General features: G+C 47.9%; 2 protein-coding genes and 1 pseudogene across 2 annotated transcripts; 2 read left to right on the top strand and 1 right to left on the bottom strand.

Moving 5' to 3' along the window:
* LOC136536079 (receptor kinase-like protein Xa21) overlaps positions 1 to 7459 on the top strand; it is a 51647-nt pseudogene extending 44188 nt beyond the window's left edge.
* Positions 7460 to 7871: 412 nt separating this feature from the next.
* On the top strand, positions 7872 to 10389 carry LOC136516677 (uncharacterized). The gene is made up of 3 exons (XM_066510148.1): positions 7872 to 8290; positions 9513 to 9620; positions 9866 to 10389. Exons 1-3 carry the CDS (start codon positions 7973 to 7975, stop codon positions 10172 to 10174), a joined length of 735 nt encoding a protein of 244 aa, XP_066366245.1. The 5' UTR covers positions 7872 to 7972; the 3' UTR covers positions 10175 to 10389.
* A 2494-nt stretch (positions 10390 to 12883) lies between these two features.
* LOC136537881 (syntaxin-121-like) lies at positions 12884 to 14609 on the bottom strand. The gene has a single exon (XM_066529853.1). It carries the CDS (start codon positions 14116 to 14118, stop codon positions 13192 to 13194), a length of 927 nt encoding a protein of 308 aa, XP_066385950.1. The 5' UTR covers positions 14119 to 14609; the 3' UTR covers positions 12884 to 13191.
* Between the last annotated feature and the right edge of the window lie 2153 nt (positions 14610 to 16762).

A 16762-nucleotide genomic window follows, 5' to 3' on the forward strand; every position in this document is an offset into this window, starting at 1 on the left:
CAGCTGATTCTAAAAACCTAATGACGAGCCAGTCAATTTGACCTGTAATTGACAAGGAGAGAAAATCTTATCAGCAATTTAAGGTGGAACATGTCGGTTTTGCACCAAACAGTTCCAAATGTACAGCTATATAGCCGATTTAATGAGGCTATCAACTAAATAGTCAATATCCAGTGCATCCATAAGAAGCGATATAAGAAAGCATGATCAGCTAAATGGAATATGATCGATATAAAGTGTTGAGCCGATAAGTTTAATGAAAAGAGTATAACATGCGAACAAATCGACTATCTAATATAAATAAATCTACAACTAGTTTGAATCTAATCTATTATCATCAATAGTGAGGTTCGATCGGATCAATGTAGCTATAATAATGATAATAAAGTAAAGTCAAACAATTTATAAAACCATCTATATGTTGACAGATTCTTGAAAACATGCTATATGTGCGAGAGTATATGCAAATCGGCTAAAATAGCCGATGTAGTCATAGCAAATAAATAGAGTACATATCTTGATCATGAACAAGACCACTAATCAATAATTTCTAATCTAAAGTCTTACCAGTGAGGTTCGACCGAATTGATGCAGTTATGGTAGTGTCATTAGATTAGATCTCATTAACAAATAAGTTTATTCAAGATTGAAATATGTCTTTGGATGCATACTATGTTTGACTGGAATAGAGATAAAACAGATAATCTAGCGAAACTAAACCATCAATTATAAGATTTGAAGCATGAATAGATCAAAGGATGACCAATTAAGATGATATGAGCCGATCTATCTCTATTTCAATTGAGTGATTTTGTTGTAATTAAAAAAACATTAATTATAGCAAGATCGATAACTGGTGAATCAATCAAAAACAACAAGAAAAATCTTACTAATTTTAGCAAACTCGATAACTGGTGATATTGTATTAAACAATAAGTTATTTAACACAAGATCGATAATTTTGATCTATATTATAATTCATAAGAGATCAATCAGTTGATGCAGTCTTATAAACTATGATATAGATCGATAACTAACTTATATTATGGCTCATAAAAGATTAATCAGTTGATGCAGCTTTACAAGCATAAAACAAGTCATGATAGTACTCACAAGCAAGCTGGAGATTGATCAGTCGATGCAGCTCTATTTGCTAAAGAACTCATCGAGATCTATAGTACTCCTACTCCTAATGCAATGGTGAAAGCCAAAAAGCTTGTATTGATTGAATGTTCTTTCCCCTTTACAATAACCAGGGTCTAATATTTATACTCAGAACCTAAACATGAATCCTACTCAAATATGACTTATTATAATTCTTGGAATAAAAGAAAGCTTCATAACTTAATAATAACTTGGACCCTAATTTTCCTTATTTGTAGAATCCGACACATCTTCCTAGCGCCATTCAAGTATAGCCCATTAACGCCGTCTGCTGACGTCATCCATAAAATAGCTGATTCTGACGTTACATCTAAATCAACTGATACCGATTCTCATCTAATCAATATGACACAATCCTAAAAGCTTTGAGTTTTCATGTTCTTCTTCCTAACTTTTGGTGTAAACAGGTATGTAGAGGTATATAGAGACCTAAGACTTAAAGAGAAGAGGGACTACGTGCCCACTCCAGTGACTTAGGAGCAACAAGTTTCTCAATACCTGTTGATGTTGTATGACTAATACAACACCTGTTGTTAGCTCTTCGAAGAAGATGAACAATGTAAATAAGGATCTTGTAATACAGGAGCCTGTAGAATCAATTGCCTCTTGGCAATGAAGAGCAACAACAACCTCATATGAAAGTGCCAGTAACTGAGGCCCTAGAAGGTCTCAAAGAATTAGTAAACTAATTTTTTATAACTATGAAGTCTATGTTAGTGAAGAAATTCAAATGGAGGGTGATCCCATCTCATTTGAAGAAGCCATAAGAAGCGTTTACTCGTCTAAATGGCAAGAAACTATGGAAGTTGAAATGAATTCGATGAATACCAACGATGTTTGGGACTTTAAAGAAATTTCTAATGGAGCAAAAATAGTAGGCTGTAAATGGGTCTACAAAACAAAATATGACTCCAAAGGGAATGTAGAAAGATATAAAGCACAGCTTGTAGCAAAATGCTTTACGCAAAGAGAATGAATAGATTTTAATGAGAGTTTTCTCTCCAGTCTCATGTAAGGATTATTTTAGAATCATAATGGTGTTATTGGCATGTTATGATTTAGAGTTACATCAGATGGATGTAAAGACGACATTCGTCAATGGGGATTTATATGAAAAACGTTTACATGGCACAACCAAAAGGTTTTGTCGTGGAAAAAAAAGAACGTATGGAATGCCGCATGTAGAAATCCATTTATGGGTTAAAACAAGTCTCTAGACATAGTATTTGAAGTTGATGAAACGATAAGAAAGTTCAGGTTTAAAGAAAATGAGAAGGACAATAGCGTTTATGCGAAGTTCAAGAATAGAAAATTCATTTTCCACATCCTGTGTATAGATGATATTCTACTCACTAGTAGCGATGTTAATCTACCATTGGAGAAGAAGTTCTTGTCCTTAAGTTTCAATATGAATGATCTTGGTGAAGTAGAAATTCACCGAGATAGAAGAAAATAGGTATTAGGACTATCGCAAAGGCATACTTAGAAAAGATTCTAAAAAAATAAAGTATGCATATGAGTAAACCTACGCCTACTCCTATAGTCAAGGATAATAGATTTGAGAACTTTAAGTGTTTCTGGAATCGATATGAGATCGATCAAATGAACATGGTTCCATAGACTTCAACTGTTGGAAGCTTAATGAATGTAAAAGTAAGAACCTACCCTGACGTAGCTTACGTATCCAGGATATTTTGGCAGAAGTCCAGTCCAGATATAGATCACTGGAATTGAGTTGAGAATGTCTTGTAATTTTATAGAGTATTATGGGCCTCATGCTGAGTAAGAAAGAACAAGTACTCTCAAATAGTTGTGGATACAAAATGTTAAGTCTTGGCGAGATGTGTAGTGAAATCCACAGTAGTTGCTAATACTCGCAGTATAAGTATTATTGTGGAAAAGCTCCAATAAAATAGTTGTGGTGTCATCAATGATGCATACCATAGTATAGCTTGGCATGAGGCCTCAGGAACATGCAAAAGTGGTTAAGGGAATATGTACCCGGATTTAACAATGGTAGTCAACAACGATAACCATTTAAAGTAGTTAACTCCTAAGACAACAGGTCAAGTGTGCTGCCAAACACATTGATATTAAGTTATATGTTGTAAAGGAGAAAATTCAGAATCATTTTGAAAGCATTGAGCATATAAGTACCAAGCAAGTACTTGCGGATCCACTTACCAAAGACTAACCATCCAGTGCGTTCAAAGAACACACAGTCGACATGGGTTTACGGGAAAACCTATGATATCTGGATACTAAGGGCCTAGTTGAGAATCTGTTTTAAAACAGAGAGGTGCATTGTAGCTATTTAATCTAATGACAACTGACCGTGACGATGAGGCACACTCTATGCATTGATCTGTGATGGAATGAGAAAAATATAAAGTAAGTTAAGTTTAAGTCATAAGGTGAGATCAAGGGAGAGAATGTTAGATTGATCTCCACCAGTTGACCCAACGGCCAATTGGGCCCTTGATCCGCGCCCTGATCGGGGGCGCCCAGCCGTTCTCCTGCCTAATGGGCCCCCATCGCGCAGCGCTATAAAGAGAAAGGTGCGGGCCGAGACGCAAGACATGAGGTTCGTCGCAGCCGCCAGCCCCACCGAGGTTCCTAGCCCTAGTCCAATCTAAAGAGCGCGCTGTGAGCGACAGGAAGAACCATTGCCTTCGCCGCGGCCACTGGACCGCGCCTGCACGGCTTCCCCTACTCTGACACCAGTGGCCACGTCGCTCCGGCACCATGGCCACGACTACGCTTGGCGACCCAAGTCTTCTATCTAAGCTAAGTATTACTCACTGATCTGTGTGTGGAAGTACTCTCGGATTCATCACCAACAGCCTGGAGGGACCGATTCCAGCAAGCATGGGAGATTTGGGGAAACTGTCGGTGCTAGATCGTGCTGCTAACAGACTCAGTGGGGTGATCCCAAGAGAAATCATGAGCCCATCATCACTGTCACCGTATTTGGATTTGTCCGATAACTTGCTGGAGGGACCTCTTCCCTCAGAGGTTGGTAACTTGGTAAATCTTGGAGTGCTCTCTCTATCGAGAAACCGACTGTCTAGTATGATACCTGATGCCATCAGCAACTGCATAGTACTAGAAATCCTCCTAATGGATGGCAATTTATTACAAGGAAACACTAAAAAAAATACCCTTATACATGACGGTTTACTTTGATCGCAGACAAGCAAAAATACGTCATAGTTAACTCACCATGACAATAAAAAAACGTCATGTATCCTGCGTCATACATTTGTTGGCCCAAATTAAGCTGTCATAGATTGACATTTGAGTTCGCCATGGATTAGTTGTCTGTCTATTATAACCAGCCCATATCCAAGTCCAGATCCAACCATAGTGACGAAAAAGAACATCAGTGCAAAATCATCACTGCATTAACATGCAACACATCTTATAATACACCAATCATACAAATAAACATTGATTCTTTCATTTATTGGCATGTCCACTATTGTCACATATAGTTTGAGTACAATCAATTCATAGCCAAACTAACAAGTACGTCTGAACTAAGATTTCATCTCTAAGAAGTCTAAAATAAACAAACAGTAGTATCAATGATTCCACGAGTACTTCAATTGGCTTGCTGTCCATATGATGTGCTACCAAACAAACTTCAGAAGCTTCCTGAAAATCAATATGAATATGAAATGAGTTAGTTTTGAGCAAAGATTCTAAAAACAAATGCCATCTATTTATTAGGATCCTAGTGGAAGACAGAAACAATTAAAGTAGATTGTTCTAGGATTGCACTCGTCAAAATTTGTGTTGACTAATAAAACTGATGGTTGTAGCTTCTAGGATTGCACTAGTCAAAATATGTGCTAACTAATAAAACTGATGGTTGGATCAGTGTGCTCTTAAAGTGGTCCAAGCAATCTCTGATGGCCTTCTCAATGTTTCTGATGTTTGTAATTAGAGTTGATGTATCCAGATGTGGTTTGAACATTGCTAATATCTCAGCCTGTCCAAAATTACTAATCAGATAGGAAGTTGCAGCACGGCATGGCCATGGCGTAGCGTGCGGCCAGCGGCTCGGAGAGGAAGCAAGTGAGGCAGCGACCGAGAGATTTGGACTACTCATACCTTGATGCCGCCACCGTTCATAGATCTACGCAGCCCCAGCGGACGACGACCCACATCCTCCTCCACGAGATCCGGCGACCGCATCACTAGGGCATCATCGCATCGAGGCCGTCCTGTTGCTTGCGCGGCGGCATCGGCTGCCCGTGCCTCGAGGCTCATCGGGTTTTGGAGGGTCGCGACCTGCTGCCCACCGGCGCGCGGCCCTCGCCCGCTGGGGGTGCGGCCTCTAGCCTGCCGGGACGCGGCCCTCCGCCGCTGGGGCTTGGCCTGACGCCGACGGGGAAGGGGGTGAACGGTGGATGCAGGTGGCGGCGGATGGAAAGGGGGTGCGGTACATGAATACGTGTGGATGTGGGAAGCAGGCCGGTGGATTAGGTTTAGGAATTTGCTTTCCTTTATAATTTTTTTATTACCCACAAGTCTGTCATAGATTTACCATAGAGTTGCCTAAATAATCTGTGACGTCCAACCATGACGACAACTTAACCAATCGTCATAGATCTATCACCTCAAGAATGAACCGTCACAAATGACAACATTCTATGATGATTTCTTAAAAGGTCACTGGTGAACCGTCATGTCTAAGGATATTTCTAAACATCCCTCCTGTTTTGGGGAATATAAAAGGGCTTACTTTACTGAATTTGACAGGCAATAAGCTGAATGGAAGCATTCCTGAGGATCTAGGGGATATTACCAGCTTGCAGCAGCTATGCCTTGCCCACAATAGTCTATCAGGACAAATTCCACGACTCCTAGGTAATCAAACATCACTGCTCCGTCTCGATCTGTCCTTCAACAATTTACAAGGTGAAGTACCACAGGACGGAGTTTTCAGGAATCTAACCGAACTATCAATAGTTGGAAACGATAAGCTATGTGGTGGAATACCACAGGTTCATCTGCCAAAATGCCCAAACTCTGCTGCAAGGAACAATAAGAAACCCACGCCAATGTCGCTTAGAATAGCATTGCCTACAGTAGGAGCTATACTGGTTTTACTTTCAGTGCTTTCTTTAGCCACATTCCTTTACAGAAGGTCTATGGCAATGGCAGGAACCCAGCTGGAAGAAAAACTACCACCTCGTTTCACTGATATAGAGCTTCCAATGGTTTCATATGATGAGATACTCAAAGGAACCGATGGGTTCTCAGAACCCAATCTCCTAGGAAAAGGGAGATATGGGTCCGTATACGGTGGCACCTTACAAAATGGACGTGTTTCTGTAGCCATCAAAATATTTAATCTTCAGCAATCAGGATCGTACAAAAGTTTTCAGGCTGAGTGCGAGGCACTGCGAAGAGTTATGCACCGATGCCTTGTAAAGATCATCACATGTTGCTCGAGCATCGACCACCAAGGTAAAGACTTCAGGGCTCTAGTCTTCGAGCTTATGCCAAATGGGACCTTAGATAGCTGGATCCATTCAGATATGGAAAGCCAGAGCAGAAATGCAGCACTGACCTTAGAGCAGAGGTTAGGAGTCGCCGTTGACGTTACGGATGCATTGGACTATCTCCATAATGGCTGCCATCCAATGATCATCCACTGCGATCTCAAGCCCAGCAACATTCTTCTTACTCAGGACATGAGTGCTCGTGTTGGAGATTTCTGCATCGCTAGAATTCTAAATGAAGTTGCAAGAGAAACTCGTGTGAATTCCAATAGTACCATCGGCGTCAGAGGTTCTATCGGATACGTTGCTCCAGGTAATTCAATATGCATCGATCCTATCTACTTCACTTCCTGATCAGATTCAACTGGCTACACAAAGCTGTTTATTCTCCAAACTGTTTCAACCAATCTGCTGCAGAATATGGCGAAGGGCTTGAAGTATCAACTCACGGTGATGTTTACAGCCTTGGCATCGTTTTGATCGAGATGTATACAGGAAGGCGCCCAACAGACGACATGTTCAGGGACGGGTCGAACCTGCATTACTTTGCTGAGGCAGCTCTTCCTGCTAAGGTGATGGATTCCAGAATCTGGTTGTACGGTGAAGCAGAAAATAGCAATGCTACAAGAGATATCTCCAGAACCAAGGAATGCTTGGCTGCTATTATGCAGCTTGGTGTGCTGTGCTCAAAGCAATCACCCAAAGATCGTCCGTCAACAAGCGATGCCGCTGTAGAGATGCGTAATATCAGAGATACGTACATGCGGATGAAGTCATGCTAGATCATATCATCATACGGTTACGGACAGTAATAATCACCACAGATGAGGCCACCAGTGGGAACTCCATTGTAGTACGACACTAGTCCATTAACCCGTACTCTCGTAGACCTAACGTTGATGTTTGTGTTTTTCTAAATTTCTTTACAATTTAAGTGTACTGTGGTGTGCCCGACAGCGAGACGTCTATGATGAGTGATCTGCAAATAAGGTGTGTGTGCGTGCATTAACGATCTTTTAGAGCATACGATCTGCCAACTGAGTCTTCCGAAACATACTTAGCGCTTTATTTTGTCCTAGTCCAGAGTTAAAATTAAGAAACTTGTGGGTGAACTGATGTGAATGCTGGGCTAGCAAAAATAAATAGGCTTCCCAGGCCCAACAAGAAGGCCCTTTATTCCTTGCCCCCACGACGCGTCTTTGTAACGAACCGAACCGGAACGTAACCTCCCTCTCGTCAACGACCTCGTCCGTCGCGCCCGAGGCGAGGAAGCAACCCACCCCCAGTTTCGCGCTATGGCGACGACGTGGTCGAGGCGCGTGTCGGTGCCAGCCCTGGCGGCCGCCGCCGCCGTGCTCCTGCTCGCGTCCGTAGCCGCGGGCGACGACCACAACGGCGTCTACGACCCCTGCGCGGACGCGTCGGTGCAGCGCGGCGACGGGTTCACCTTCGGGGTGGTCTTCTCCGGGCACGACTCCTTCTTCTCCGGCGGCGTGCAGCTGTCCCCCTGCGACAGCCGCCTCGGTCTCGCCAACCGCGCGCCGCTCGCGCTTTATCGCCCCCAGGTCGACGAGATTTCGCTCGTCACCGTCAACTCCTCCTCCTTCGACCCGGTGAGTCCCTCGATCGCCATGTTAATTATTAACTTCTCTGTGGATTTCGTGTTTAATTGCCAAAAGTTTGCGCGAGGTGTTATACGAATTATGGCATATGGATGCATATGACGAACCCTAGTTAAATGGGTATTTTGAACTCATGGCATAAGTGATCTATCATTAATTTCCTTTTCTTATACAGAAATAAATTTGCGAATGGTATTGGCTCTGCTAGGAAAATAAATTTAGGTTAATGATGGTATTCTTAACTGCGAAGAAAATCTTGAGTACAGTGCTTGCTAATAAGTTAGTCAGAGAAGAACTTGTCAGAAACGTCGGTGACAACGGCCAGCTTGGAGGGGTTAAGCCAAATCATTGAGGGAGCTGGACGTTGCTGTCCCATCGACGTGTTGAGACAATGCCACTTTCGAACGCATTTGTGTAGCTGAACAGGGGTAGGGCAAACTGTCCTTTGAAGCTGGGACACGCCTCGTGTAGTTCTGTGGTCCAAGTGTTTGGTTGTTAGCATTCACAACGCAATTTATTCGGAAGTTTATGAGCGTGCAAATTTGGAATGTTCCTGTTCTACACTTCTACTTAATTGATTTCGTCAAGGAATTGGTTGGAGCTGGTGGCTTTCCAATTTTCCATAACTTTTCATCTGCAACGCTGCAAATTTTGAATGTCTATAAACAAACTTGCTGATCTTCATGATGAAGGCTTTCACACCACCCAGTGTTTCACCAGCGTCGGTCGTCGGGATCGGGCGAGGGCTGCTTAGTGCCCACCTTCTTTCTCTTAAGTGAACCCATAGCTTCTGCATTTTTTTAGAAAAATGTTGAAGACATTCCCTTCTTTACGTATACCATGATGTGTGGCAGTGCCTTTTCTTTTCAAGAACAGCTGTGTAAATTTTCTTCAGTGATTTCTCACAACATTCGTATTCCAAAACAATGGACTCAAGGCATTAAAATTCAGTGCACCCTGATCTACAGCCGAGAGAACCATAAAATGGATGAAAAAACGGCTGCATCCTTTTTCTGTGATGACCACCAGGGAAAACACAGCCTCTCTTGAAGCAATTGGCTTCGCTTAGTTCTAAACTGGCAATCAGCGTGGTATGATTGTTACATGTTTGTGCCTTAGAATTATCAAACTGCGGTTGCTTGCTCTTCTTGAATGAATGATCGAATCGAATCACATCTAGTGACTAATGCACAACCCTTTCACCCTGTTCCAGTCTTCTTCTGGTGGGTACATGGTGGCTTTCGCCGGGAAGAAATACGCAGCGAGGTCACCCCCGGTGTTCGTCGCCAACATCTCGTACACAGTGACCGGCTTTACCCTGGTACGCCCACGACTGTACAACCTTTTGCAGTTCATGACAGTTATTGCTCAAAAGGGACATGTATATACAGCCTATTCGGCTGGAGCTGAAACGATCGTATACGATCGTGGATTATTACTGCTGGCTAGTTTTGTATGAGAGAAAAATACTGTTCTGATTAAAAATTTACGATCGTTTACGACCAAGCGAACAGGCCAATAACTTGGATAACCGATCGAGCTCTGGCACCTGTTGCTGCACTGCAGGTCCTGGAGTTCCAGAAGGGCACGCTCCAGAACCTGTTCTGGAAGCCCGGCGGGTGCTCGTCGTGCTCGGGGCGCTCCGACTTCGCGTGCGTGGACGGCAGCTGCGCGATCAAGACGACGAGCTGCAGGGGCAAGGGCGGGCAGGTGGACTGCAACCCCGGGATCCAGCTCGCGTTCTCCGGCACGGACAAGCACGAGGCCGTGCTCAACTCGTGGTACGAGGTGTCCAAGCTCCGGCAGTACTCCCTGTTCGGGCTCTTCTCCAACCTCAAGGACTCGCTGACCAGTCAGTTCAGCAGCTTCTTCTAGAGCCTGCCCCGTGCAGTGCTAGCTGCCACGTCGCTCTGTACGCTTGCTCTGTCTGTTCTATGGACTGTGGTTATCATGTAGAGTATGCTTAGTGAATACTCCTGTAGTTTTGTTTCTGATGACAGAAGAAATATGTATGCGTACAACGGCGTTCAGATCAGTCCTATGTATGTGCAGTTCATAATAATGCATATGAGACCGTGTAAGTTACGACTTATGCGTGATTTCATTGATATTTATTTAGTTCTTCCGATTATCCCCCTGCACATGCCACTCGTGCTGCCGCGCGAAGCTGATCAGGGATTCAGGGTTGTTCCGGCCGTGCGCAGCGAGGAATTGGGCCGGCCCGTATGCGCCTGAGGTTTGACTCGACGTGATGGACACAGGACAGACACGTCAGTTGAGAGTTGCTTTGGAGAAAATGGGTCTGCGCCGGAATTCGCCTCGACCATTTTCTAGGAGAGAGCCGTGCCCGTGCAATCGGCAACGGGCGCTATAGGGGCGGGCGTCCCCCGCGCTGAGCCAGCGGCGGCGGCTTGGTTGGCCGCGCTCTCGGTGTGTATGGTCTGCCAGCAGCTCGGACGGGGAATTCTCTGCATCTGCCAAGGCGCTGGCGCACGGCGCACCATGCATTCCACCAGCCAGCCCCCCTGGCGGGCTGCCCGCCTGCCCGACTAGGTGCCTGATTAGTTTTCCAAATTTTGCAAAATTTTTCAAGATTCCTCGTCACATCGAATCTTTGGACGCATGCATGAAGCATTAAATATAAATAAAAAATAAAACTAATTACACAGTTTAGACGAAATTCACGAGACGAATCTTTTAAGGCTAATTAGACTATGATTGAACACTAATTGCCAAATAACAACGAAAGTGCTATAGTACCATTTTTCAAAAAATTTCGCCAACTAAACAAGGCTAGGAGGAAGACTGGTGAGAGTGAGACTGCGTCAACTCTCAGGCGTGCGTGCTGCGCCGCTGTTCCCCCTCTCTTCCCCCCGGCATCCGGAGGGAGTGGGATCCATGGTTTTTAATAAATTTTGCTAGTAGATCGAGTTCTTAGCAAAGTTTTAAATCTCCGGCTATAGCTGCAGCTATAGCCGGAGATAGCTGTGGGATGAGATGAAAGCTAAGATATTCAATTTTTGGCGCTAACAATAGCCAGCAGCTAATAGCCGGAGAAATCTAGATATAGCCACTAATGGAGCCACGTTTTAGCAGCAGCTGAAACTTTGTCGGCCCAGAAAAGTCACCCGCGGCCCAGTTAAAATTTTGTGGGCTCAACTTTTCCTAACCCACCCCCACACCCCGTAACCCTAGCCTGTAGTATCGGTCACGCTCCACTCTCTCCCAAGTCTGAGAAAAAGGAGCAGGCGACGGCAGGAGCCTCTCTTTCGATGGCGGCGGCGGCCTCCGCTTCCGAAGCCGGCGTCGGGCCGGGGCCAGCAGCGTAGCCAGCAGGGTCCCCCAAGCAGCGGTTGCTACCTGCTGCGGATTCCCCAACCCAGCGTAGCTCGAGCCGCGGCGGAGTCAGAAGTCAGCACGATCGGAGGCAGCTCGAGCGTCTTCCCCAACTCCGGTTGTCTTCCTTAGTTCTTCATCTTGCCCAATCCTAAGCAGCAGCAACAACACCAAGTCGTCGAACACCATGAAAGATTAGTAACTCTCTTCATCTTGCCCAATCCTAAGCAGCAGCAACAACACCAAGTCGTCGAACACCATGAAAGATCAGTAACTCTCTTCATCTTCCCCAATCCTAAGCAGCAGCAGCAACACCAAGTCGTTGTACTGTTGTCTTTAGCTCTACAGTTTATTAGCCTGTGATGGCCACCTATGAACCTATGATTTACTCCTCTGAAGTTTCAACTTTCATGTGTTTTTTTTCTATTTTTTGCAAAAACATCTAAAGGGTTTAGCTATAGCAATCTTCTGCTATAGCTGCGCTTAGCTGTTTGAAAGGTCCGCACCTAAGAGGCTTAGCCGGAGATTTAAAACCTTGATTCTTAGGGTTATGGTCTCTTCATGTCAAGTTTTTTTTTATATTGGAGATTTATCTCCTCCTCCCCCTCCTCTCCGGCGACGCCGATGGAGAAAGGTGGAATTGTTTTCTCCATGACAGCTTTGTTGAAGATGAGGACGACAATTACGGTGTCAACAACTTCATCGGCATGACGACATGGAGACCTTTCTTTTCGGACAGTGATATCAAGGCGGAGATGGTGTCGTCGCCATGGAATAATTTTTTCCGATCTCTTCTCCGTTTTATCGTGGTTAGATTTGGCCACGATGAAGGACTAGGGAGAATAAGTTTCAGATCAGTCTCCATCATTCTTCGGTGACAGAAAGAAGAAGGAAGACACACAAAGAAGAAGTCTTCGGTGACAAAAAGAAGAAGGAAGACACAAGAAAGAAGAAGTTTCTCAACTCCGCCAACATGAATGTTGGTTGTTGTTCGTTGGGCATCTGTTCTCAGGCCTTTTACCGAGTGTTTGCATGTGCGGTCATCATACTGCAAAACGTCGTACAAATTTGGTTTTGAGATCTGGAGCTATTCACGACGTGAGTACAATTTAGATGAAAATCAGTTTATAAATATTTGTGTAATCCGAAATACTTGGAACGTGTTGATGTGCCCTATTATTTAATATAATTTTTCTTTTCGTCGGAAAAAAAGAGTGCGGAGTACTCAACAACCACCGCAAAAGCAGGTTTAACCCGCAAGTTCCGATCCAATTCCAAGGTCGTTCATCTTCTTCCCCCAACGCACATCGACAGCAAAAGAAAAATGAATCGGCTCCAGACTCCAACCCATGTGTCATAAACAAAACCACGGGTAAATAACTAGAATCAAATCGACCGGATCAACTAACCGTATGATACAAACGCCACGAACAAAAAAACTAGAACGAATCTGGGGTTGGGGGAAAACCCAACAATAATCATCTCTCGCGGTGTAAGCGTATCCACCACAAGACGGCAACCTGATCACCATGAACGAAGTCAGGCCAGGCAGCGGGCTAGTTCTTCTTGTTGTTATTGAGCACGATGGGGAGAACGATGACGAGGATGATGACGAGGAGGATGAGGATGGCGATGCAGGTCCACTTGCGCGTGCTCTTCTGGTGCTTCCTGGCCACCTGCAGCTGCTCACGCCCGCGATCAACGAACGACCTGGCGCGCCCGACGTTCCCCTCGATGTCGTCCAGCTGCTCCCCCTGCGCGGCCACCAGCACGGCCATGTCGTTGAACACCTGCTGCAGCTCTAGGAGGGAGCGCTCCAGCTCCGCCACGGCGCCGTGCCGCTCCTGGATCTCCGCCACCACGCCCAGCACCTCCCCTCTCCCCTGCTCCGCGATGGCGCGCTGCAGGAACCGCTCCCCTTCCCCGGACTCCGCCAGCGCGTCCAGCGTCGCCTCGTCGGGCTGGGTCCCCGTCACCGTGAAGTACCGCCGCGCCACCGTGTCCCGGTACTCGGACGCCACGCGGGACCGCAGCGACGAGAAGGACTCCATCGAGTCACGGAGCTTCTTGCGCAGCCCGGCCACGACGGACGTCCGGGTGCGGTCCGTGGAGGAACCGGGGCCGCACCCGGGCACGGACCGGTTGGCGGCGTTGGCGCGGTCCAGCGACTCGAGCCGGAGCTTCACCACCTTGGCCTTCTTGATCGCCGCGCCCACGTCCGCGTCCATCCGCGCGCGGAGGTCGCGCACCGCGGACGCGTCGTGCAGCGACTTCCCCGCCTCGTTGCCGTCGTGGAGAGAGCGCTGGATCCGCTCCAGGTCCCGTAGCTCGTCCTTGATCGACTCCACGTCCTCGAAGAACCGGTCCAGGCTCGCCCCCGCCGCGGCACCAGGCGGCGCAGACATCTCCACGCTGCCGGACTCGATGTCGCCGTCGTCTCCGCCGCCGCCGCGCTTCCATGAGCTCAAGAACAAGCTGTTCATGGCGGCTGGCTGGCTGTATCGCCTGGATCACCTGGATCGCTCGCAGCGCTGCTCTGTCTCTGCCTGATCGGCTTCCTCACGGATCAAGGTCGTTTCTTGGGGTTCGCTCCGGTGGCCGGTTTCTTGGATCGGGAGATGAAATAGTGGGAGGGGTAGTCGGGCAATGGGCGAGGAGATTCAATCAATCATGCGAAACGAAAGGGAAGACGACGGACGCGGAGTTGAAGGAGTCGGCCGTGCCGAGGCATCCATGTGATGTGACGCCGTGGCGAGCTGGACTGCGCGTGAGGCCGAGGAGACCGTCTGAGCGCGCCGCCTTGCTCTGAAATGGCAACGCCAACGCGGGAGGAAGGTGGGAGGAAGGAGAGGGGGCACGGACACGTACGAGCGAGGGGGTTCTTGGGACGCCAAGTCCAGATCGGTCGCCGGATCACGCCGTGGCGTCGCTGGAAATCCAACGCCCATAACTAACCACCGCGCCACGCTGACCGCCTGACCGGAACAGCTGCCGCACAACGAGAGCAGAGGATTTCGTTTTCACTGGACGATGGCTTGCAAAGTTGTGAACACTCATGATAGCATTTTTCTATTATTATTTTCTTTCCGCGAGACATATCGCATATATAATGTGTTTTATTATAATAAAGGAATAATTCCAGCCAGATCAACTTAACTGCACAAGTATTATTGTTACAAATTTTTTTTTGCACAAGTACAGGTCCACCATTCTGACTCGTACATATTTTTATTACACGTACACGGTACTACTACACAGGGACAAGAGGGAAATGGGTGATACGGTGTCGTAGCCGTCGTTTGACAGTCTCAGGTCTGTTTGCATTTAATTGGAGGAGCCTTTTTCAGTAAAAATAGAAAAGTTGAAGTTATTTTGGATGAGCCATAAATTAACAGCATGTTCGTTTGGCTGTGGCTTGTCGTAAATGATCGTAAATTTTCAACCGAAACAGTATTTTTCTCTCACATAAACCAGCCAGCAGTATTTCTTCACGAACCAACAACGATATGAACCAGCCAACCGAACAGGCTGTAAGGTTCCTCCAAAACAGCTCCAGCTTTTCTAGAGAAGCTCCTCAGAAGAAGCCGTGTCAAACACTCCCTCACTCTCGTTTTATCTTAGGAGTATAGTACCTACGAGTACTAGAATAAAGTATCAATTGGCAGTAATAATACTTGCAATTTTACAAAGTGATGTAGTAGAATAATCACCATCAGTTTTGTAGCTACTGTACCCACCAGTTGGGACTATAGCCGGCCATGCAGCCCGAGCCACGACGGCACGGTACGAAGCCCGCTTTTTTAGCCCAACACGAGCACGGCACAGCCCGGTGACATGCGGGCCTAGGCTAGCTCGGCCCCTGAGCTGGCACGGCACGGCCCGCCCTGCGTCAGTCGGCCCGGCAGCGGCCCAGCCACCCCCTCCCCCCTCACTCCACCTCCCCTCCCCGCGGCCCAGCGCGGCCGGCCCAGCCCACCGTCCCCACCTCCCCCCTCCTCAGTCCTCATATATAAGCGGAGCCACACACCGCGGGCGCAGGCTGGCTCTCCCCCGCGCAGGCGGCGCAGCCCCACGCCCCCACGCTCCCACCTCCGGCCCCGAACCCTAACTCCCTTCCCCTCCCCCTCCCCACCACCCCGCGTAGTCCTCCTCTCCCCCACGCCTGCACGGCCGCACCTGCACCCCTCCTCTATGTCGCGCGCGGCGCACCACCCGGCCGCACCAGCACCTTGGAAGTGTCGCCACAAACATGCCCCTACGGCCCTACCTCCTCTTGCCACGCGCGGCCGTCAACGTCAGGTGCGGCCGGATCCGCCACGGCCCTCTTCCTCGTCTTCACCCCCACGCCTCTAGAAGCCCGTGACCCCGTGGGGCAGATCTGCGGGAACAGATCCAACGGCTCGCCGCCACGATCCCCACAAACGCCTCCTCGTCCGTGAAGCTCTTCGCAATGGCCACCATCGCCGAGGTCCCCGACACCGTCTATGGGCTCGCCGACTCCTCCTCCTGCAGGGCCTGTGTCCCCACCGTCTTCTACGGCTCCTGCCTCGTCCGCCACTCCGACCAGAACTTCCTCTCCATACCCTTCTCTTCTCGCCGGATCCGGCGTCGAGCGCCTCCCACCTCTCTCAGCCAGCGCCGCCCCTTCGCCACCCGCGCTTGGCCTGGAGGCAACGACGATGCCTCCGTTCCCCTCTCGTCGGGCTGTTGGGCCGGCACGGCCTGCTAAGACGCTCAGGCTTTTTAGGCCGGCCCGGCCCGACAGGCCGTGCTTGGGCCGTTGGCTAGGCCCGACGCCCGGTTTGGCCCGGCCCAGGAGGCACGGCGTGCCGTGCCGGCATGACCACCTGCGGGCCGTGCTTGGCTCAGGCCCGTGCCGGGTCGGGCCGGGCCGGCCCGTTGGCCAGCTATAGTTGGGACGCGGAAAATAACGAGCTGGGCACGCCAATCCTTCGTGGCGTGCGTCACACATTTTTGTGCTCCACATGCTGCGTCACACAAGGAGTTATCGGCGAAGGTAGCACTACCCAAGTGGCCGGGCCGGCGACGGCGCATGCATTGGATCGAACCCAGCCGCTCCCGCCCCCCGTCTCGGCTCTGCGCCATTGATTCGCTGCCAGATTTGGT

The sequence above is a fragment of the Miscanthus floridulus genome, chromosome 2 (genome assembly GCF_019320115.1).
Source record: "Miscanthus floridulus cultivar M001 chromosome 2, ASM1932011v1, whole genome shotgun sequence".
NCBI lineage: Eukaryota > Viridiplantae > Streptophyta > Magnoliopsida > Poales > Poaceae > Miscanthus > Miscanthus floridulus.

Excerpts from the sequence above, each read along its gene's own strand:
- LOC136516677 (XM_066510148.1), top strand. The coding sequence starts at position 7,973 with ATGGCGACGACGTGGTCGAGGCGCGTGTCGGTGCCAGCCCTGGCGGCC. Across the intron at positions 8,291-9,512 it reads ACTCCTCCTCCTTCGACCCG|TCTTCTTCTGGTGGGTACAT; the intron begins GTGAGTCCCTCG and ends ACCCTGTTCCAG. Across the intron at positions 9,621-9,865 it reads CAGTGACCGGCTTTACCCTG|GTCCTGGAGTTCCAGAAGGG; the intron begins GTACGCCCACGA and ends GCTGCACTGCAG.
- LOC136537881 (XM_066529853.1), bottom strand. The coding sequence starts at position 14,118 with ATGAACAGCTTGTTCTTGAGCTCATGGAAGCGCGGCGGCGGCGGAGAC.